Source organism: Excalfactoria chinensis, chromosome 3, assembly GCF_039878825.1.
Source record: "Excalfactoria chinensis isolate bCotChi1 chromosome 3, bCotChi1.hap2, whole genome shotgun sequence".
In the NCBI taxonomy this organism is placed as follows: Eukaryota; Metazoa; Chordata; class Aves; order Galliformes; family Phasianidae; genus Excalfactoria; species Excalfactoria chinensis.
The window spans coordinates 85,374,253-85,398,694 of record NC_092827.1 but is presented as its reverse complement, the minus strand read 5'-3'; the positions used below and the strand labels follow the sequence as shown (position 1 = coordinate 85,398,694).

Sequence of the window (24,442 nt, the reverse complement as noted above, 5' to 3'; positions counted from 1 at the left end):
ATTTTTAATTTTAGATAAACTGTAAAGTTCCCCCAGTCTTGCTACAAATTCCTTGAAATTGTTGAAGAACTGAGTTAGTTTCAGAGCCTTGGGAGATGCTACTTGTTTCTTACAAGTTTTTTGACATGGACAGTCTTGCAGTAAAGTTATGACTCATTACGTCATCTTTAATGTCGTCATTCCATCTTAAGTAGCCTTTGCTGGACTGATATTTTTAGCATATCTGTAGGGTGGGGCTTTTTTGTTGGTTTTTTTTCCTTTTTTTATTTATTTATTTTATTTTTTTTTATCTTGATACCCCTGTACTTACAATCCTTAATATGTTGATTGGTTTGAATAAGGATTTACAGGTTCACAGTCATCCACTACTTTGAGTAATGGACAGCAGTGTATCAACAAAAAAACCCAATACAGCATTTTCAGGATTAGCAGCACCACATTTCTAAGGTGAAAGTAGCATCAGTGAATCCTTCCAGGGTGCTAAGAGAGATGGTGTTCTTCCTTGCCAGGCAAAAACATTTTCCTTTCTTTCCCTTTTCATGTCTCCCACAAGGATCTGAGCTAAAGTATTTTGCTAACTGTTTGGAGTGTTTATGGAAGTTGTTTCATCTTAGTTCTATTTCGGTGACTCAAGGATGCTCCCAAGCCCAAATGTTCCCTGCAGCTGTACACTAAGCTGTCTCTATAATTGTTGGTGCAGACTGCATTTGAATCTTTGATAACAAGTCCTTGTATGTTAAATTTCAAATGTTTTTATCTCCGTTCTACACAGACAGCATTTTCCATGGAAATGAAGAAACTTTCTACTGTAGGTCTCAGACCAGCTTGGACAGGTGTCCGGTGGACTTCAGCTACTTGAATGGTAATGGACCCAATGGGAGTGTGTGCAGTGCACACAGCATGAACTCCCTGAATCGCTCACAGAACTTCATCCAAGCATCTCCAATGTCCTCAAATCTGAGCATCCCTGGAAGTGACATCATGAGAGCAGACTATATCCCGAGCCACAGACATAGTGCAATCATAGTCCCGTCTTATCGACCAACTCCAGATTATGAAACTGTTATGAGACAAATGAAGAGAGGGGTGATCCAGATGGATAGCCAGAGTCAGTCTTTGAGGAATCTCAATATTGGAAACACGCATGCTTATAACCAGCCAGAAGACCTAGTTTACAGTCAACCTGAGATTCGAGAGAGGCATCCTTATACAGTCACATATGGGCCTCAGGGTGGTGGGTATAACAAGCCTGTTACCCCCTCTGACCAAATGAACCCTAACAATGCTGTGCAAAATAAGACAGCAGCCAGTGCCATATCTCACACAGTCAGCACACCAGAGCTGGCTAACATGCAGCTGCAGAGCAGCCAGAATTACAATACTGCTCATATGTTAAAGAACTATCTCTTCAGACCCCCGCCTCCATACCCACGCCCACGTCCTGCCACCAGCACACCTGACCTTGCAAGCCACCGGCACAAGTATGTCAGCGGGAGCAGTCCCGACTTGGTCACACGCAAAGTCCAGCTCTCAGTAAAGACGTTCCAGGAGGACAGCTCACCCGTCGTCCGTCAGTCACTGCAGGAGGTCAGCGAACCCCTCCTTGCAGTGAAGCACCATGCAGCTGTGAACAAGCGCCATAGCTTGGAGGTCATCAGCAATATGGTACGTGGTATAGAAGCCATGGCATTAAAAACTTTAAACGCTCCTCTGCCACGCAGGAACACCTTGCGGGAGCAGGTGCAGCCAGAAGAGTCAGTTCAAATAGGGCATGAAGTTCAACAGGTTCCTCATTATCATCACAAAAAGACATTCTCTGATGCCACGATGCTGATACACAGTAGTGAAAGTGAAGAGGAAGAAGATACCACAAAATCTGTGTCACAGATAAGAGCCCTCCATGAGAACATGAAGTACAGTGCTCAGTTGCAAGCTGCCTTGGCTAGAATACCAAATAAACCTCCTCCAGAATATCCTGGGCCTCGTAAAAGCGTCAGCAACGGAGCCTTGAGGCAGGACCATATTAGCGCTTCTGTGGCCGTAGCCAGGGCCAAGGCCATGAGGCCAGGTCCTTCCAAGGCCATCAGTGTGTCTCGGACAGATCAAGTGGCAATAAATGGGTCCTCGCTTGGGCCCTCTATCTCAGAGCCTGACCTCACAAGTGTAAAGGAGAGGGTGAAGAAAGAACCAGTCAAGGAAAGACCTGTGTCCGAAATGTTTTCGATTGAGGACAGCATTATAGAGAGAGAAATCATGATGAGGGTAAGTGTCTTCCTTTGTTGCAGGGACTTCTTGAGAATTCGTTATCATACAGGTCTGTTTACGTGCCCGAAAGCTGTTGGGTCAGTAAACTATGGAGAATGTGCAGGTGGAAAAACATTGTTTTGCTTAAAGCAGACCTGGTGGGTCAGCTACAATTATATGGATCTGGACTTTTTTTTTATTGTACTCACTATGTGACAAATAGTTATTTAAACTATGGATGAATTTACAATAAAAACTGTGTATATAAAGACTTCAGTGCCACCGCAGGCAGTGGGAGAAATGAGGTGTGCTTGCACTTCAGCAACTTGTATTTTGAAGTTGCTTGTGCAACTTGTGGCTTGAAGTTATGCTCTGGGAAGTACAACTGCAGTCACAGAATACAAAGCTTTTTGTTTTTTGTTTTGGAATTTGGCTTTTAAGCAATTCCTAAAAGAAATTACCCTGGGGGTGCTCAAGGAATGACTGGTTGTTGTGTTGAGGGACATGGTTTAGTGGAAGCTATTGGTAATAGGTGAACAGTTGGACTGGATGATCTTTTAGGTCTTTTCCAACCTTGGTGATTCTATGAGATTAACGATGCATCCAAATGAGCCGCAGAAGGAAAGAGTTTGGAATAGACTTAAATTTACATACTACTATATATTCAAAGAAATTTAGAAAAATTATTTGTAATGCTTCTCGTTCATTAGTGATTCTTACACTTATGTAATGGTTAGCAATTAAACTTGGACCTCAAATTGTATCATGGAAACTGAGTTTACTCCATGCAGCATCTTAACCTTCAAAAATAGTTACCCAAATATAAAACATAATATTTTGCGAGTGAATAGTGCAGATGTTGGTGAACAAGAAGCGTACGGGCTCCTTTGAACTTCTGGGGAAGTAAAGAAAAAAACTTGCTGAGATGCAGAAATTAAATGGAATTTTGGATGTGAAGGAAGGTGAGCTGAGAGGTTAGAGGTGCTTAAGTGCTCCTTTGAATAATGACGCAGATCTGCCTTTGGTCAGAATGTTTTAGTTGTTAATTTTTTTTTTTTTTTCGGAAGTAAATTATTTGCTCTAGCATTGAGCTTTTAAGGTGGTTTCAGCCTAGTTCAGGTGCCTTAATGCATGCAAATGTTCCCTTATTGTAGGAATCCCATACTATGCTAATGCTGGTTTGAAAATCTTAATTTTTCAAAAGCAGCTTGTAAAGAGTCATAAAAAGTAAAAATGAAAAAAAACAAAGGGAAAAGGCTTGCGTTTTCCTCCTTCCTGAAAGTCTAATAAGAAAAGAAAGCAAAGAGTTTTTGGATTTTTGCTTTGCCTTTCTGTTTGTTTTTACTCAGTGTTCTGGAGGAAAGCACTGGTGGTGAAAAAGCTCACAGGCTTCTGAAAAAACATGCTGTGTCTGAGGGTCTTCATGTTCAGTTTACTATTTTTAGGAGCTGAACTTGACTTGTGTGGTGACCACAGCTTTGGTGTGCATGCTGAGAACCGGGCTTCCATAATGCTCATCTCTTCATCCAAATCTGGGAGAAAGAACGGTGACAGGAACAGAATAAAGCATTCGTAACTTGGCTCATTCTGGACATTGTCTCCTTTCTCAGTGTCTCCCAGAGACATTCAGAAGGCAGCAGGATGAGCTGAAAATTTGTACTCGAGTTTGCCACATTGCAGCATAATACAAAGCATGAGTGTGAGAAACAGTACCTCCCCACACACGCCTCAGTTTTTAGTGCAAAATACATCATGGCTACTATTTGAATCACCATAACTGGGTGCATCAAAAGACTTCACTTTGAGTATTAATACAGGATGGCTTTTTTTTCTCCTCTCTAATACATTTGTATGTTGGAATAGATTAAAATTATTGCTTTTTAAAAGACGCCCCAGGTGTCTTGGCTACAGTAGAGCTACTTGAAATGTACAGGGTGATGTGTTTTGTGTCCTAAGTTCAGAGTACTATTTGCAGAAAAGATTGTATTTGTGTGTCTTCTGATGGCACGTAAACTGTATTAGAAGCTGGGATTGCTCCTTTGAAATTAAAATTCTGTGCTCGTGTAGGAGCAGGCCTTTGAGGAATAACAGGAAGAATAGAGGTTGTATTTGAATTTACGATGCTAATGGTGATCATCTGCATTCCTTGGCCAGAAAGTTGCAGATTTTGGAGATTAAAAAAACATTCCAGCATTTTACTGGCATTATAAATAATCACACAGAGATGAAAACGTGCCTTTTCTTGCCAAAAGAATCTAGAAAAGCAGAAGATGGCAGGCCTGGAGGCCCAGAAGAGGCCCTTGATGTTGGCAGCACTGAACGGACTTTCGGTTGCTAGGGTTCCAGTGCCGGAGGACAGCCAGGATGAAGTAGCCAAGGTGCCAATGGATGAGAGGGTAAGATGCAGGCTCATGAAATGTTCATTTCCTTTGTTCCCAGCAGTACGAAGTTTCTAAAATATTAACATTCGATTTAACATATGAAACAATTTCTCATAACCATTTTTACAGTCATTAATGTCAAAGTTCTGCAACTAACGCTTGTGCATCTTCTGATGCTAAGTGTTTTAAGTCTCTTCAGTATTCACATAAGTCAGTGAAAGCTGGGGCTGTGCACCATTTCACTTCAGTCAGCATCACATAAGATCAAGCTGTAAATTTAATCTTTTGCACATATTTTGCTTGATCAGGGAGTACTTTAAAATATCATCCTTAGAATATTTCGTGTTCTGGTACAACTAACAAGTTCAGGTAATGCTTCTGAGCGAATTAAAGAAAAAAGCTGTCTGTCTCCTATTGTTTGCACATCTGGGTACGCGCATGTGTCAGGTTGACTTCAGAAATTAAAAGCAGTTTCTGCTGTTAAGATTCTAAAGACATTTACTAAGAATATTTCTGGCTTTTTGAGCAGAATTTTCCAGCCTGATCTTGTCTGGTATGCATATGACAGAGCTCAGCCTCAGTTTGCATGTATGTGAGGTTTTCTTCACTCGCAGAAGCTGCATGCATGCAGGTTGCTCGGTATTTTGAAACTGGATTACTTCGTATACAGATATATACAGATCATATACAGATTGATACTGAATCAGTATTGTGTTTAATGTGTTTTTCCTTTGTATGGTATCCATCTTAAAAATAGCATTGCAATAAAATAAAACAAATGTAAAATTTACTCGCTTCATTCAGTAGAAATAGAGAAAGTCATATTTCCTCAGACAACTGTGACCAAAACTAGAAGAGAGTGAGAGAATATTATGGTTGTATGTTGAAATCCAGAGAACTGATGGATGGGGCGTTCTGCCAAGAAGAGTTAATCAATTGGTGTTACTTTCTGTTAAATCCAAGTGCAAAATCTTGAAGCGGAAGTTGGAAGAGGGGATGGTGTTTACAGAATATGAGCAGATTCCAAAGAAAAAGGCAGATGGGATCTTCACCACTGCTGCCTTGCCTGAAAACACTGAGCGCAACCGCATCAGGGAAGTTGTTCCTTATGAGGAGAACCGAGTGGAGCTGGTGCCGACCAAAGAAAATAACACAGGCTACATCAATGCTTCACATATAAAGGTAAAAGCTTTCTTGGACTTTGTATTGCAAATGAAGTTATGTTAGAACTTTGTTTGCATTTCTGGATGTACAATAGTATTTTCCATAATTCGGGAACTTAAAAAAGGTAACTTAGTCAGAACAGGGTGCGTCATTGTACATGTGCATCAACATAGGCACCTCTACAGTCCCATGTCGGTTAACGTGCATGAGTTGATTTATTTGCTAGAGATTTGGAATTCGTTTTACGAAGAATTCTTACTTTTTTATTTATGTGCATCTCTGCCAACTTGCTCTCTGATGGCTAATGGAGAAAGATGCTACGTTCCTTAAACCTCATGAACATGAGTTAGATCTGCTTTTACACTTAAAATATAAAGCAGTTTTCGTGGCTGTATTCCACATCCAAACAAAACAAATGCTGTTAGGAGTAATAGGTGTATGAATGTTTGTGTAAATATTTCAGGATGTTCACATAAATATTGCAATATTTGGTATAAGGTAATGAGGTCTTTATATTTCTGCTTGGGTACTGCAGTAGACTTCAGTGTTTCAGAAAAAAAAGTTCTTGTCAAGATACTCAGATTTCTTCTAGTTAGTTGAACGCAGAAATAACTTGAGATACAACATGACTCTTACTCTATGAACATGGCCAATTTTAACAGTTTTAACTATCTTGCAGTGGCTGCAGACGCTTGCTTTTCTTTTCCTGTAAGAATTTACAAAAGTTCTTTGCTGGTTTTTTGCTCTGTCCTGGGAGAAGTAACTCCTTTCCTTCAGCTGATAGATACTCTTGTTGTCAGAGAGGGCTGTCTGCTTTTTATCGTTGTCAGATTCCAAATTAAAAAGAAATTAATAATAAACAAAACATCCTGTTAAATTTATATTTTACTGCAGTAAAAGCCTTTTAAAATGTAAAGAGATTAGCTGGCCTCTTTGGTTGTAGTTTACAGTACTAAATCCTGGTGAATCAAAACAATTTCTGAACCAGAATCCTGGCTGGCTACCATTTCTCTACCGTAGCCTGGTAGGTTGCAGATACTGAGTTTTTGCATAATCAGGGATTGGTACGATGATGGATTTCAGAGCCCATAATGTTTCGTCTACTTTGTGGGAGGATAAAGAACCCGAGATTCCTAACATAAATTATTCCCACAAGCCTGTACTAGCCTGAAAAGAATTTTCCTTGGCCAGTTCTGAGTCCACATTTCACCTTGAGTGTCAGTGTTGGACATGTACTCATTTCACATTCACAGAGCAACCAGGAACACACACAAATAGTTCAGCACATGACAACAGTCCTTGCCAGTGTTTTTCCTTTGCACTCCAAGTGGTGCTTACTGAAGCCAAGCAGATGTTCTTTTGCTAAGAAGGTGAAATTGCATCTGCAAAATTTACCTCGGTGTCACAGTGTGTTTGCAGCCCAGTGTTCAATTTTTAATATCCCGCAGTCAGGGCATTAAAATGCAGTAAACATTCCGGGCATCACATTCCCTTCTGACTATTTATGGGTCTCTCATATCGTGTGCCAGGAGGCTGGATATTTGGACCAGAAGTCAGCAGACAAAGAGAACTCCTATATCATCCTGATAAGATCCATGCCTGGAGGATTCCAGCTCACAGCACACGACCTGTGAGCCATACAGTTTTTCAGTATTTCTCTGCTTATTCACCGCTGACCTTTGCAGTTAAGACTTGAAGATCATCACCTACACCTGAGATGCATATCACAATTAAATTTATGGATTAAGTTCTTGAGACCACTTCACCTGTCTGGGTCAGACCAGCATTAATTGGAAAAGCTCAGTAATGCCATACCACGTGTGCCTGAACCAATTTGGCAGTGCAAGGTGCACGCTGATGATTTTATTTACATCTGGTGCAAGAGCTTGAGGAACTTACTTGCATTGGTTTTAACCCTCCCTCCCAGAGGAGAATGATGCATAGTATGAAGTGAGAGAACTAAGTGTACAGGACTGAGCACTGTTTTCAGTGGAGTGAGAGATTTGTTACTATACAAACACTGTGCTAGCTATAGCTGCAAACACCCAGGTTTTAATCCAGTTATGTATTGGGAAAATAGACTTAACACGACTCCAGCTGGATTTACTTATATAAGTAGATGGCAGTTTCTAAACTGAAAAAACTTGAGGTAAGTGAGGAATAGATACATGAAATGAAGCCTGTCTTGATCTCACCTCTAGCTGGACCTGTCTGACTGTTGTGTTGTGTGTGTGGGCATAACTGCAGCGCCTCTGGCCACATCTTCAAGAGCAATCAGTGTAGTAAGAGTCTGTTTAAGAAACTATTTTTTGCTTGAGTGGAAAATAGTTGGGGGAGACCCTGAACAGAGGAGGCCTTCAGCTGCCCCAGTGCAAAGTATTTTTTCCATTCAGCCTTTCTGTACTACTGTGAGTTCATTTCCAGCAATGTAATGTCTTTTAAATGTATACAGATACTTCCTGGTGCTCAGTTCTTTTTCATCATGGGTTTGTCACAGAGCCCAGGGAAGTCAGTCAGCTGCTTATTTGTACTTAAGCCATGTCTGAAACAGGGCCTTACAATACTTTCATCTGAATAATCCAGATGCAATGGCAAGAAGAATGGATGACATTTTGCTGAAAGCTTTATGTTTATGAGCATCAAGAAAGGACTTGGAAACACAAAAGATTGGGTTTTGTCAGATTTGCTCTTATCAAAAGGATGGTTCACGTTCAGAAATTTTGAAAAACTGTGGAAGAAGAAAGCAGCAAAGGTTTCATTACGGTCCCTTTTGTTTAAAGGGCAGTTCTGGCACAAACGCTGCTGAGCACCTGGGCACTGACTGTTTTTTGGTTTCTTTCTTCTTTTCTTCATCCCAGGTTACTGTAGGCGGAGAGGAGTGGCACTACATTGCTACCCAAGGGCCTCTGCCACACACATGCCATGACTTCTGGCAGATGGTATGGGAACAGGGGGTGAACGTCATAGCCATGGTCACAGCTGAAGAGGTATGTAAAATCACAGAACGTGGATCTTTCTGATGTGAGTCAATCTCCCATTATCGTGGCCTCCCACTCCACTAACCTGTTTTTCTGTCAACAGCCCTTTTTCCTCTTATTCTCTTTGAACATACACCTGGACTGCTCTAATATTGTATTTTGTAACTTTCTAATACTCATTTTGGCAAGTACTAAAGCGAAGCGAGCAGAGCACCCATTTCTCTCTGCTTCACTCCGCTTTGGCCAAACAAAACAAAGATGTTTCCACTGGAATGTGAGAGTGCTAAACTGCTCCTGGTTAAAATGACACAGGCTTCCACACTGTCCAAGGCCAGTTCTGCATACCATCACTCTTATCAGCTGAAAAGAGACTAGAAGCTGTTGTTTCCGTATAAGTGTCCATGTAAAAGAAATAATAAAAAATCCTTTGATTCTTACGCCAAGCAAAACAGTTATTTCTATTGTAATCAAAGAACTATGTGCTATGTTATTAAAAACTGGCACACTTTGCTAACTAACATTGCGTTCAACTTTATGCCTGATTGCTTTTAACAAACACAGGGAGTGCCGTACCACATCAAGTCACTGTCCAGTTCCCAAGGCTGATGAAAACAGATACTTAGAAGTTGCTGTAGAGAATCCCTTTCTATTGAAAGGAAAGACTTGCCTAGGAGGAGAAAATTTCCTGAGATGTTGTAGACAATAGCTGGCTTTTGCTCCAAGGCAAGTTTGTTCTTCAAACATTTCTAATGTGTCTGCTCTACCTCTGTAAACATTTTCTCAGTTAGGAGTATGAAAGTTTAGCTTATCTGCAGAGTTCTATTTTCTCTGGTTGCAGCAACTAACTACTATTTTTTTTCTTCTTTTATGTGTGATTAAGGAGGGAGGAAGAAGTAAGAGTCATCGTTATTGGCCTAAACTGGGCTCTAAGCACAGCTCAGCCACTTACGGGAAGTTCAAGGTGACAACCAAGTTCCGCACAGACTCCGGCTGCTATGCAACCACTGGTCTGAAGGTCAAGCATCTTCTCTCTGGAGATGAGAAGACAGTGTGGCATTTGCAGTATACTGATTGGCCAGACCATGGATGTCCAGATGAAGTTCAAGGCTTTTTATGTAAGAATTCTTGAACTCGCAAGATAAAAGAAGTCAAACAAAAGTTTGCTTACGTTCTGTTCACTGCCCCTGGTCAGAGCTGTAATTGACTATAAACGTTTACTACTGTGGTATAGAGGTGCCTCAACTTGGTTAGGCTTTTCTGTGATTTGGTGAAAGAAGTAGTATTCAAGAGGTAGGACCTATGGTGAGGGTCTTGTTCTAGAAAGATGTGACATAATAGGAAGAAAAATCAGAGGCAACAGGAACGCTAAAGACTGATTATTTCAAATAAAAGGACATCCCAGCTGATTAATCTGTCAGCATAAGTTACTGCCACTTCCGAGCTCTAATGAGTCTATGAGACAATAGGCTGCACAGAAATGTGATTAGAAAAGTCTGTGTGAGAGAGGCTTAGATGTTAGTGAAATACAGCACAGTTCTTCCAGTTCTGTGGGAGGCCCTGATTGCTGACAGCCAGTTATTTGGTAGTCCAGGGGTGCTGGACTTGCTTCAGAGGAGCAAAAAGCTTTATTACAAGTGCAGTTAGTCCGAACTCACTGCCACTCTTCTAACCACATGCACTCACACAATGCAAAGAGTCTTCTCACTTAAATACAGTCCCAATTCATGTATTTCTGACAAAGCAGACACTGTGTTCATCTGTAATGAGTTCATGAGTTTTTCTACTTCTTACCAAGTAATAAACACTATTACAGTAAATAACAAAAATTCAATCATAATGTAACTAAAACCACTTATCTGGCACCACAATGGAATGTGATACAGAGAATTTTAGGTTATCACCCTAGTATGTATACAGTGTACTATGTATACAATGTACTAGCTCTGCAGCCCTCTGTCAGCGAGGCTTGTGAGTTCTAGTTGGGTCCTGACACAGCTACAGTGTGTTAGATCCTCCTTTGCATGGTGTAGGTTTGGTGTAAATAACATCTTATTTTCCTAGTCTGTCACCAGGGCAGAGTCACAGAAAAGGCATTCTGGCTTTGACGAAGGAGAATCATGGGGCCTGGCTTTGAGGCAAACATATTGAGTTTGCTCTCATTGCCCAGTTCCTGGTTTGTTTTGTACTGTGCTTCTCCTGCCAGCCCCTGTAGCTGTGGTTGGGCATGGCAGTAATTGGAAACTGATTGTTCCCATTTCCTCTGTCCCATTGTTTGCTACCACATACAGTCCCATTTCATGGTGTGCTTCAAAATGCAGCTTTTCTGATTCTGGTAAGCTTCCAGCCACAGCCTGCCTGCATGTATTGAAAGGACAGATTGGGCTGCAAAGCTGTGACACCGAGAGCTGGGGCAGGAAAGCTGGCTTAAGACTCAGTGCCTTGACTCCCTGCTATGAGTGATGGGAAGTTGAGCGTCTAAGAGCTTGAATCATAGTTTATAGAGTGCTTATCCAGCCACATGAACTTCCAGTATGTAAGATTGTGTAGCTTGACAGTAGAATGCTTTGAACAACACTTGGGACAGCTGCACCAACTGTTCTTGATTCGTGCGCTTTCTGGAAATGACTGGGGGGGGAAAAGACAGCTCCTATAAGAGCTCATAACTGTTGAGAAACAGCCCCTGAGCAGAGAGGTGGGTAAAACTCAGCCTTGCTATAGATGGGAGGGTGGTAGAAAGGGCAGATGGTTGCTCATGTCTCATCTGATACTTGCTTTGACAGGGAGTAGTTTCAAGGGTTTTGATCCCAGCCTGTTAATAGCAGAAATTGCTGTAAGTAATATCTAGAATCATCTGCTTTGGGGACCTGGAGATTTGAAGATGGGAAAATGGAATTTAATTTTTAAAAGGCACAATTTAATTTAAAGGAGCAGATTCTGAAGTAATAATTGACACCCAGCTGGTACTTGCTGGATTCAGGATTGTTCAGTACGCACTGGCCAAAAAATCATTATATAAATACAAATTCATTTTGACAAAGACTGACGGAATGACTTTTTAATTTCAACTTCTGTATTTAGATATATAGATGTTTACAACTTTGTGTTTTACATTGCAGCTTACTTGGAGGAGATACAGTCAGTGCGTCGCCACACCAACAGCGTGCTGGACAGCAGCAACAACTGCAACCCTCCTATCGTGGTTCACTGCAGTGCAGGGGTAGGAAGGACCGGAGTGGTAATACTAACAGAGCTGATGATTGGGTGTTTGGAGCATAATGAAGTAAGTAAGCTTTTATCTCAGGGCAGACCCTGAGCTCATTCCTTGACTAACCAGCTACATTTCTGAGGTTAAAACTAAAAGGAAGTGAAGTGCTTCTGTTCTATTACCTTTGTGAAACAAGGGCATTAAACATGATAGGAAGAGATTTCCCAGAGCAGAAGCTACTTATTGTAGTTTGCTGTTGGGTTGATCTTGTGTTTTCATGAACATTATTTTAACACATTCAAAGTTAAGGCTTTTTTCTGTCTTTTAAGAATTTACTGTAACTTGTACCTCTATTTAATTAACAGTTTAGAGACAGCATGTTCACAAACACAGGTTGACAGTCTAAGCAATGTCAGTTTCCGTGTGCTTATAAGAAACATTTACTGCTCTCTAAACTCGCACTTCAGACTCTTCCATCTCTTGCATTTCCTCTAATCTCATCTGGAACTAAATTTGGCTGTGTTGTAGGAAAAGCTGTGTGCATGTTGAGGAATAGATGTTTATGAATAGCAGCTAATATTACAAAACCAGTAATGTAATCTAGAGCAAAGATAGGATAAGAGCCCCAGGGGAATAACCATGTGTAGGTACTTGCTTTTCACCTGTACTATGTTGATGGAGACGTGTCCAGAAAAAACATCACATCTTGAATAACAACTTGCCACACAGCTATTTAAACGGGAATTTCTATTGCCAGAGGAACTGCTCAAAGACAAAACCTCTTGTAGACATAAGAATGCAATAAGAGTGACACATTGGCGCACATCAGCTGCCCCTCCCAGTAATGTACATAAAATGCTCACCCACTCTTTGTGCCCATACAGTTACAGGTTGGAACCTTTCTGTGCGTGGTGCTAGGTGGAAGTGCAGTTTCCAGGCTCATTCAAAAATGTGAGCCCTAGAGGAGACAAGTTGGTACTTCTAGATTTGAAAAGTTGCACTTTTCTCTCCACTATTTTTAAAGAAGTGATGCGAGGAGCTTTGCTCTTCTCTCTCCTCTTTCCCATTCCAGCAGTTCATTGTTCTGTAGTTACAAGATCACCTAGGGATCATGGGCTTATTTTGGTCATGAGTGGCTGAATAACAAGTGAAGATGAAGGAGGCATCTCCACTTCTAAGCATGTGGATGAGCCTTGGCGTTCAAGAGAATTCCCAAGTTCAGTAGGAGCAGGTGGTAGTGCTCAGTAACAAAGGATTTCTCTGATGTCTCTAAAAACAAACATCTTGATTAACAGTGGAAATCATTAATATTAAAGACAATTTCCTTAAGGCTTTTGTTGCTCTCGATTGTAGAAAGGTAATATTTTTGTTTGTTTGTAAAAACCGAATTTAAAAAAAAAAATAAAATTAAAAACTTTATTTATTAGTTAAGCAGAGCATTTTCAGCTTGTGGCAGATACTGCATTCTGTACAAAGAGGGCTCCCTTTCATGAAGGAATCATGGAGGTTTATTTTGAAGTAGGATTAATTGTTTGCGTTTCTTTCTGAAATAAAAGAGGTTATTACGTAAAAAGCTTTAGTCTTAGGAACGGTTTGATTTCTTCAGAAGTGTCGTTATAAGTACATGTATTGATGTTAGCAGGGAAAAGAATAAAGGGGTTGAAAATTCTAATAAAGACCTCCCTGGGAAGTCTGCAGCAATGTTGTTAATTTTTCTTGATTGTGAGTTTTCAGGTTTAGTTGAGAATCCATTTTGAATCAGGTGCCGTACAGCTTCACTCACTGTGACTTGCAGGCACTTGCTGGTTGAGTATAAAGTATATGTATCCTATTGCAGAGATATATTTTCAGTAGGTTGCCATACAGTAAGAAATGCGCTAAGTCACATCGTTAAGTCCTTACTGCTGTAGTCACCAGAACATGAACTCATGACCATAGGTTCAACGCATCTTCATAGGGGGAGCTCTTTAGTTTGGGAGTCAGAAATTGAGTAACATTTTTTTTCCTTTTTGCAAAAGACACCTTAGCAAGGCAAAATATGACTTTTGTTGAAGGTGTATTGAAGGATCTGCTTACCTGGAGTAAAAGAATAAGTTGACGATAGATTGAAGTCAGATAGGTAGGATGGGCTTTTCTTTCCTGAGATAAGTGGAAGTGATATGTTATACACGGAGGTGTACAGAGTTACTGAGGCCAAGTACAAATGAGTGAACTGTCATACACTAAACCATTGAGATACCAACGTGGCTGTGCAGGTTGAAGCTGGCTCACATTTTGTTATAGTGATTCAGGAGCGATTGAGCTCCGCATGTCTTTGCACAGCAAGGACCAAATGGCTTTTGTAAGCACTCAGTTCAACAGGAAGGCTTTCTCCAAGTTAGCCAAGTTAACTGAAAAGAGCTGATGTTTTCCTTTGTACCCACCAAAGACAATATGACATTACTCATCCCAGCGTACAGATCTTTGTGCTTGTTGACTCTCTAGAACTGTCCTGGAACAGCTTGTCTGGGGATGTGGCGGAATAGTTAGATTTGTTTTCAGAAAGCAAAGCTCCAATGGGTTGGAGCTTGTTTACACAGAATGGAGATTCTGATCTGTATACAAGCAGGCAGAAATGGATACATGGTGTGATTCTTACTTTAAACTTTCCAGAAAATTTACACAGTGTGTGCAAGAAGAGTCCATGCTCAGTTGAGCCTCCAATGGCCAGCAGAAATCTTAATGTGCCTGTTCTTTTGCTGAAGCATTGTAATTGAAATACTTCTCATTGCAGCCAAAAGATTTGCCAAGTTCTTGTGTGTATTTTGGGAATGGCAACTAACATTACAAAGAGCACTTGTGTTGCCTGATAAAGTTTTATATCTTGGAGTACTTAAGAACTTCCCTCAACAGGAGCACGTATCCTTGTGCTTATGTTTACTGCTGCAATAGAAAACAGAAAATCCCTCATCCTGGGATGTACCACATAGGCTTTCTTTGAATTTGAGCCTCCGGCTCAGCTTCATGGCTCAGTTTCATGGCTCAGTGACTTTTGAATAGTTCCTTGTGTGCTTGTTTTAACAGCTAAAACATGGTAACATCATAGTTCTTTTTCTCTCTAAATTCTGGAGATAGATTGTAATGCCAAGTGAATTTTCCTGCAAGTTTCCTTCTTCTGAAGGTTCTCTGCTTCACACAGCTCATTTGTTTTCTGATTCAGACCCTTGTACAATGCATATGCATCCATGTGCTCATTAGGATTAGAGGTATACTCTTACAGAGGATCTTCCAATCTGTCCCCATTTACTGTACTTTAGTTCCTGTTGCAGAGCATTTTCAGGACACGCAAATGAATTTCATGTGGATGAAACAAAGCTGAAAGATGCTCTTTTGGAAGGCATCCAATGTTTTCCAGCCGCTAGTGGGCACTGAGTACATGGCAACAGACAAACACTAGCCTGAAGCCTACGAAACAAATATGGTGGATTTAGGGTCTTCAGGGCCAACGGTTTCACTGTATGGACTGATGTCTTACAGAGCGTTATGCACTAGCACAGACTTAGCTGTGGGAGGTGAGCTGTCAGGGTTCTTGGATCTTTTGGTGACAGTCATTTTCCTTCTTCTAATGGAAAGATTGGTATATTTGCCTGCACTTCAATTTTGTCTGAGGAACTTTTGTTCTTCAAATCACACACCTGCTTTCATTTGAAAAATCTCTTAGATCCTCCCTCGGTGAATGTGCTTGAGCATGGATCAGAGCAATAGGCACTGAGTGCTGGAGTTGAACTGGACCATATAATATTAGCTGTTCCAATTTTTTATTAGACCTTCCTTATATATCTAGGTCTTAGCCTGAGGTAATACAGCACGTTTTACTGAGTTGAAAATAGGTGTATTGAATGAGAAGCTTTCAAAGAGATGAAACCCTTTTATTTTATGTTCACTTGATGAGAGGTAATAAGTGGTGCACCAGTGCAGGATGAGATGATGTGGTCATCTGCAAGTTTAGATTGGTCCAGAACTTCACATAAGCTTTAGCTGGGAAAGCACTGAATGCACAGTAACCTTTTATATGCTAATGATTTACTCCTTGAATTATTTAAAAATTGGTGACAAAAAATTGTGATATTTCACTATAATTGGAATGATTCATTACTTGAGGCAATAATTGTTTGATCTAACATGCCTACTTTTTTCCTTGGCTTTACAGAAAATGGATGTCCCTGTGATGCTGAGACACCTGCGGGAGCAGAGAATGTTTATGATCCAGACCATCGCCCAGTACAAATTTGTCTATCAAGTGCTCATCCAGTTCCTGCAAAACTCAAGACTTATTTAATCTCTTCAAACATCTCAGAGCCAGCTCTGTGGATCTGACTGAACCTTACCGATGAATGAGGGGAACTGCCTTGACAACACAGCGTGCAATCCATGTTGCACTTTTTAATGCTGTCTTGAAAGTAAGGAATTTGTTCTTTACTAGAGTGTCCCATGGATTATTTTATAGAAGATATAATTTATTTTTCCTTAGAATAATTTGTGAATTACTTTAATAACTTGTAAAACTTACGGTGAGCTTTGAATTGAACTATATTTGACATGACTGGTCTGCATTGTAACATATCCGTAGGGAAAGCAATCCTTCATAAATGTAGAATACTGGCTTTTATTTGACTTCACCATTTCTGAAATGAACGGTTATTTGGCAGTGGGCTTTTTCTTACATAAGAACATTCTGACCCAGATGTGTAGCTTCTATGATTTGAAAAGAAAAAAGAAAGACCTGCTAGATGTCAAATACAGTTCTAAATGAGTGGATGCAGAGGACACGCCGTCCTGGGACAGGGAGACCTAAGCTTCTGCATATGCAGAAGGGCACATTACAGGGGGCTCAAGCACAGGCTGTTGTGAGGGCAGAGAATTTGGGTGCTGAGCTGTTCAAATTGCATGAGAATTACAGTTTTAGATTAGTCCTTAAAAAAAAATCACTATTGGATCTTTTAAAGTGAGCCTTTGCTATTTGCAGTCCTTGAAGGGATTTGTGTAAGAGCTATTAGAAGACTGACCAAGAGCAGGGTGAGGTTAGTGAATCTTTCCTGTAGCAATGGGTTGAGCAGGAGAGGGATTTCAACTACATGCAGCTGAAAAAGAAAATAATGTATCATATGAAGCATCTTTTATGAATTGCACAGATTTTTATTGCCTTGGTGGTCACCTTGTGTGGAAAAGGAACCAAATTCAAGTTGGACATCTCCCACCACCTGTCCTTGTTTCCTGTGCCTTCAGTGCTGCAATTATTTCATTTTCTAGTCCGCTGAACTTCATAAAAATGATCAATACTGCTTTAATTCTGTCCAGCAGTGATTCTTGAGGGCTTTAGTTTAGAGTCTGCCTTGATTGTTTCCTCATCACTGTCTTGTGGTTTGTGCACATACCAAGCAGTTTTTTGGTATTGGCAGCTCTCATTTTGTGTTAGATTGCACAAACCATCTCTCTTCTCAGGCTGCTGTTTCAACACTACTGGTTATTTCGGGTTCTCCCTTCTGTTAATTATTACTGTTTTATCCTGGTAGTGTTCAGGGTTTCCAGTTAGGATTAGGAGTCTGTTGTACCAGACATTGTGTGAGTACATAATGGAGTAACAGTCCTTGCCTGAAGTTTACAATCAGAACAGAAAAGGGAAACAAACCTCCTTATCCACCTCACAACTAGATTAATGGGTTCTTAACTGGCTTGTCTGGGCCCGAAAGTGAAGTCTATGGTAGAGCTAAGAAAAGAAAAACATGTCCTGCAAGTATTTCACCAGCCAGGCCTGTCATCTGGTCCTTCTCTTCTGTCCCTCAGCATTCACCAGTTGTTCTGCACAACTTTGTGCACGATCCTTTCTCCAGGCTTTATGTCATTGGAGAAAATCACATTATGAATTACCTCGCAGCGTATGCACAGTAACACGTACTTACAGTTATTTAGAAGTGACAGGAACTGTATTTAAAAAATAAGTAGCTTTAGCTTTAGCTATTTCTTGTTACTTGAGGTGCATGAGATGGAAAGAGAAGTTCCTGCACTGAGATTGTTCCCCTTATCATTCTGACTCCTCTTTATCATTCTCCTCCCTTTCCAGAATCCACGCTCCTTCCATGCTCACTTTGTCCTCCCTCTGCCTGTAGTTTTCACCCCCAGCACAAGCTGGTGTATGGTTTTTTACACCCTATTTCCTATTGCTTCTTCTTCCTGGATGGGTCTTCATTTCTTCTGAGGACACGGCTGTTATGTGGTGTTATGTGAAATGCAGTTGTTTGCCTTTCTGCTAAGCACAGTTTCGGCACAGGTCAGGTTGGGTATTGCTAAAGGCCATGGGACATGGATTCCCAGCTTCCAAACGACTAAGGTGCATCCCAGAACAGACTGCAATCCAGAAAGGCCGTGTTGCAGTTACTGTTGTGGAGAATCACAATTACTGCACTCATCTGTGGGCATCTCACACTCCTGCTTTTCTGAAACTTCGCTGCTACTGTGTGGCAACAAAGAAAAGCAGTTTTTTTCCTATTCTTGTTTTAAATGCATACAGCCAAGCCAAAACTAGCTTTAAGTCAACGTATAAAGTCCAAAGCCAACAAGTACCCTGAAGTTCAGGATCACTAGGGGGATCTACACTCCTGCTTTTCCATAAGTGCTGCGAGAGCTTAATCTAAGACTCTGTACCAGAGTCCCTCTGAAATGTGTGTAAAACTGCTGTTTTTTTGCTGCTATGCAATCCGGGTTTAACAGCGTTACAAAAGTTCTAGTAGATTTTCAGCAACCAACAAATGGCTGTGAGCTTTCTAACTGTAACATCTTGACCATCTTCCTTTTAAGGATCAGTTGAGTTTTCAGTCAGCTTCAGTTTTCTCCAATTCCTTCTGCCAATGCCAATGTATCTCCTGTTACATTAGCAGCAACCATTTAAAGTCTTTTCAGCAGCATCTGCATGATAATTGCACAGAGATGCTTTATATCCGGGAAACAAGCCAAAGAATAAACCTTGAAGCAAAGTGTATTAAATTAGTTATCTCGTTTTAGCTTTTTGAATAATTTTCTAATGATGAATTAAGTTTGAACTCGGAGCTGTCAAGTCCCATTGCTCCACTTGGAGCTGAGAAGTAGAAAATCAGGAGGGAAAATAATCTGCCCCTGTGTCTTATTACTCAGTTATTCTTGGCCGAAATGCATCCTACTTTTTCTACAGTCACTACTAAAAAGTTACTTCATAAGAGAATGTAAATAGCTGTGTTTAAAAGGAAAATTAAGCGAGCGTCACATCACAAGTGTCTTAGAAAAATATTAATTACGAAATGGCACCAAAAATCCTTTCCAAATTAAGTCAGTACTCATTAATGAGCCAAATGAATGGCCACATAGTAAACAGTCATTTCCAATTAACTCCTGAGACGGCTGGTGTAGTAGATAGAAGTCAACGTGACTCACTTTTTCCCTTTCATTGTCAAAGAACAGTAATTTTAAAGTTTCCCTTTCATCTGACTCCAGTGTATTTTTTCCTGCCATATTTTATCTTGAGTTGATCTGCTTGCTAATATCATAAATGAATTGGGCTGGTGTGTGTCTTTAGAGGTTCCTTTCCACCCCAGCTTGCAAATGAATCTCAGCACACCAATGATTTATTACTGAAATGGGTTACGCTTTGTAGGGGAAAAACTGAGCCTCCTGACTTTGAACCCATTGTAGCTTTATCAGTCCTAAACCACTTGGGCAATATTTCCTCACCCTTTAGGGAGTGACAGGAAGATGCACATTGTATCCAGTTTCATTAGTAGTGCAGGAACAAAACCATGACACTTAAAGCAGCAGTTCTGTTCAGTTTCTGGCCCACAGCCTTAACAGCAGAATCCTTTAGCACAAGGGGAGGACAATTTTGGGTTGCAGCATCACGTCCTTTTTAACCCCCAAACATGACATTGAGTAGGTTGCAGACCTTAAAACATGGAAAGCAGCAGTCTCCTCCAAGGTTCCCATGTTGCAGTCTGGCACACTTAGCCTACACTCCTCACATTATTTTCTAGGAGAAAGCTCAGAGTGGATGAGCCCTACTTGGCAGTTCACTGTGTGTATTCTCCTTTTCGTGCACTTTTAATCTGTATTTACTTTCACAATATTTAACAGCTTCTTTTTTTCTTTAAAGTCACAGCAATGTTTGCATTGAGGTTGATGGCATCACATTTTTGCTTAATGTTAATGGTCAGAGCATTTCATGCTTAACGTTGTCTGAATTGAGGATGGGAGATTGCAGTTGAGTCGCAGCTCACCAGCAGTCTGCCCAGCGCTGCTGACATCCAGGTTCTGTCCTCCATGGGCTGTGCTGGAGAACACTGGAGCTCCACATCAGCTGCTCAGGTCCTACTTGTTCCAGCTGCTCCCCAGGCCTGCTTTGGCACCTTCTCATCCTCAGTGAGCTGAGGTAAGACAGAGCTTGATCCCACAAGCCTTCTCCTATTATATAGGTGTATAGGGACCCCAAATGCTCAGCCTTACTGGAAGTAGTTTTTCCTTAAACTAGCGTTTCAGGTGAAAGGAGACACACCTATGAGAATTTATTCAACCCATTGCTAATGCAGTCCTCTATGTAAAAGTATGCTGAAAAACATTTCTGTTCCATTAATTTAATCAGTTGTTTCAACTACAAATATTTAAATTTGCATGATTTTGAGAGGCTTTGGGGTTTTTGATTGCTTCCTTATAAACAAACAAGCACAAATGGCAAAATATAGGCTGAAAAGCAGTGAGAGTCTCCCAGCGCTTCTCAGAGAAATCATTTCAAGCTAATAAGTAAGTTATCTCTTGATCCACTACTTGCTGCTGCTGTAGTCCACTAGTGACCTTACAGTAAAAGCTGATGGGCAGTTTCTTACCTGTGTAGCAAACATCTGTGGGGAAAATTCAGCAGTTAGAAACCATACGGTGCTGCTCGCAGCATCCAACTTCCCAGCAGTCTCTTGGGATGACAAGAAGACTGAATTAGCTGTTGTCAGTCTTGCTGACAGTCTGGGAGCTGCTCAAAAGGTAGAAGTATCGGTATGGCTGAGCCCTACTGTAGCAGCTCTCCTACCTCACTGAGAGGTTACATCTTGCTGCTGTTTTGGGGGAAAAGAATACACGTGAAACTCAAGGATGGCACACGTTTCACGAAATAATGGGTGTATCGGACTGAAGGAGCAAATATTCAAAACTGATCTTGCAAGCATTAAAAACTTCATTTGTCCAGTACTCCATAAAAAATGTACGCAATTCTGCTGCTGTATATGTGGTTCAGTTGTGGAGGATGGATTTTAATGTCAACAAACGAACAGCTGCAGGGCCAAAAGCCTGAAGGCAATTATCCCCAGCTCATTCTCAGCCTTCTGTAAAGGTTGTCCTTACAGAACTGAGAGCTGTGGGAGCTACATGTGCAGTTGTTGCTATCTGAGAGAAGACAGGACATTGTACGTGCAGCTACGTGTAGCCTTGACTTGCAAGGACTGTGATTTGAGGAAGGGGGAACAGTTGGTTGTTTGGGCTCTTGGGCCAGCAAGCGAAGGCTGAGTTCTTAACCACAGATAAACTCCTGTTACATTGTGAAACAAAACAATACTGCGCAGCTTCAAAATATCAGTGTCTATATAAATGTTTAAAAGTAAATTGATTTTGTTAGCGTAAGATGCTCTAAAACCAGTGATATTCACTTGGTTCCTCTCAGCCATTTTTCAGCTGCTTTTCTCATTGTTGAAGTGTTGATACTCTTGATCTGTGCGCACCTTTACTGTGAGTTTCCCTGCTGCAACAGTGGGACCTTTGGAGGGTGGCCTGGACGTCATCGGTGGAAGAGCAGCTCTCAGTGGAGAATCCCAGTACAGTTTAACAGTTAAAAAAAAGCAAACCTATATTCATTTCAGGGATCTGCTCAAGTTTTAGTGTTTAATAGGTTATTTTTCTTCCAGATCATCTGCCTAAAGACTTGGTGTTTTGGATTGAGTCTCTATACTCAGATACTTCAGTGGAAGCAGTCCCTGATCAGGCAGGCAAGAGTGAGAAAGGCTTCCTATAACATTCTTCCAGGACAGGCTGGTATTTGATGCTAAATAAAGAAAGATAATTGAAGGTAGCATGGGGTGTTCAGTCCCAATAGCACAGCTGGCAATGAGTGATTTAGGGCCTTCCCAAAGCTAAAGTTTTATAAAGTTTTATATATATATATACAAATATATATATATATATATATATATATAAACTTTATAAATATATATATGGGGGATATATACATATATATCCCAATTACATATATATATGTGTGTGTGTATATATATATATATATATATATCCCAATTTGGGGGTTTAAAAATCACTGATAGCTCCATCTTCAATGAGTTGTTTTTAAACCCATTTATTCCTTTGGCCTTCACAACATCCTATGTTAGTGAGTCCCACAACTTAATTATATCCGTAAATGTGTAAGAACTTCCTTTTTTGTGTATGTTAAAATATTTTCTTGCTGCTACTCAGAATCTTTAATTAAAAAGAAAAAGCTTTTTAGTGCCAGAAACATTGTTAATAGTTTGTTAGTTGTTTACCCTGTTGAGATTGCTCCATATGGACAACACGTTTCCCATTGGTAGAGTACCTTTCTTTTGCTATTTTATAAAGGAGAAGAGTTTACACATGCAGATGACTGTAATATCCCCACATATAATTGTGTGGGTCATGTTAAATGAAATAACGTGTTTAAATAAGTTTTACATCACTGGATTTTCCTGTCCTGTTTTTACTTCAGTATTTTTATGCTTTCGGTTGTATTTGTTCTGTAATTCTGTACATGACAGTTTAGCTCCAATAGCAACCTGAATCTCACCCCCTCACTGTATGCATACATTTTGTAGAGAGATGGGATATCAGCTACATGCCCTTCCTGTCCCCCCTACCTCCTGTTAGGGATGAATGGCAGAATTATGCAATGATATTGAAAGCCTTTAAAAAAAAACAAATCTATGCATGCTATTTTATATCCTAATGTATTATTCTTATCAGTACATAAGCTTATGCTTGTCAGTTTTATCTTATGTATAGAACTGATTACTTTTGACAGTATTTTTGCACTGTTTCTTCTCTTTCTCTTTTTATAAAGTTCTATTTGGCATTAATTGACTGCAATATGTTTTTTTTTTTTTACCCTTCACTGCCTTTATGTACATAAAGCCTTTTCAAATATGAGAATGTTTTCCATCACTAAGTTGTTGTTTTTTGTAAGGCTGTCCTTCATATTCACAATATACAATAAACCATTTTTTTTTCAAGGAAAACAATGCTCGAGTTGTTTACTCGCTTCAGGTTTGTATTTGCACCTTCTTTGCTTGTGTTAGTTTCCCATGTTAGCCTGATTGGTACAACCACAGCTACACTGAGGCCTGTGGAACCTTCAGTAAACAGCACACCAGTGTCTGGAGGGGAAAGCTATTGGTGCTCAAATTAAGCTGCACTTCATTCTCTAATGTTGAGGCATAGCCCAGGCTCTGATCAGAGCCCAGACTTCTCATCTCTGACACAAAGGTGCTATTACCCTACACAAGGGTTTACATGTATGACAAGGTTAAGTAAGGCTGAAATAGGCAGCTGGTACATACACCCTTCCTAGGCTTGGCTGTGGTTAAATGGTCCTGATTCTCTGGAATGGTAAGATCTGGTGCAGTTTTAGGTACTCCACTACCAAGTGCTTGCTAAAGAGCACTGACAGCTTTCAGCAAAATGAGCAGGCAAAACCTTGCTCCACAGGTGTTTTATTTTCAGAGGAACACTTACAAGTAAGAAAATAAGATACTCATGAACAGTGGTGATGTACTGGCTCTCACTGTACTTTCTAAGCCGTGAAAGCAGTAAAGAACAGTCAGGTAGTTTTACTGTGCAATATACTTCAGCTCTAAATGGTACTGTGCAGTATACATAACTGAATGGTACTGGAAGTGCAGAGCCACTCTCTCCCTTCTCTTCCTTCACCCCTCCTTTAAAAAAGAAGTACCTCCTGCCATCAATCTAAATAGAGGGGAAAAAAACCTCCAGAGTCTTACAGATGTGTAAGGAAAGAAGATTTTCTCTGGATTATTTCCTCAGAAATGGGTCTTGTCTCTCCACTAAAGGTAACAGCTAACAGACAAGTAGAATAGCTGTATTAAGTTTATCTTAACTTATAAAGGGGATTGAAATACCAGAAGTTGCACAGTTTGTATCTTGTGCAACGTTTCTGAGCTCTGAGACAGGTGCCGGCAGGCTCTGTGCATCGCATGCTGAGCTCCAGGTACTTACAGTGACAAATTCCTACCTGCTAGGAGCAGCGATGGACCTGCAGCTGAACTGCTGAGGGAAAGGTGGTGGCTTTCCTACACGGCGCACAGAATTCATCGGCCCTTTTTCTCCTTTCTCTCAGCTAAGTCACTGCAAGCAAAAATGATTTGTGAAAAGAGAAAATGGAAACT

At 40.5% G+C, this 24,442-nt stretch overlaps 1 protein-coding gene across 3 annotated transcripts in view; it reads left to right on the top strand.

Moving 5' to 3' along the window:
* Positions 1-22,183, top strand: part of PTPN14 (protein tyrosine phosphatase non-receptor type 14) — a 103,244-nt gene extending 81,061 nt beyond the window's left edge. For 2 of the 3 annotated variants that reach the window (XM_072332028.1, XM_072332027.1), the window contains exons 13-19: positions 773-2,262; positions 4,497-4,640; positions 5,589-5,807; positions 8,648-8,776; positions 9,648-9,882; positions 11,884-12,047; positions 16,162-22,183. In XM_072332028.1, coding sequence (XP_072188129.1) covers positions 773-2,262; positions 4,497-4,640; positions 5,589-5,807; positions 8,648-8,776; positions 9,648-9,882; positions 11,884-12,047; positions 16,162-16,290 — 2,510 coding nt within the window. In that variant the 3' untranslated portion in view covers positions 16,291-22,183. The remainder of the gene's footprint in view (positions 1-772; positions 2,263-4,496; positions 4,641-5,588; positions 5,808-8,647; positions 8,777-9,647; positions 9,883-11,883; positions 12,048-16,161) is intronic. The other variant, XR_011903085.1, reaches the window with a different exon arrangement.
* The last annotated feature ends 2,259 nt before the right edge of the window (positions 22,184-24,442 follow it).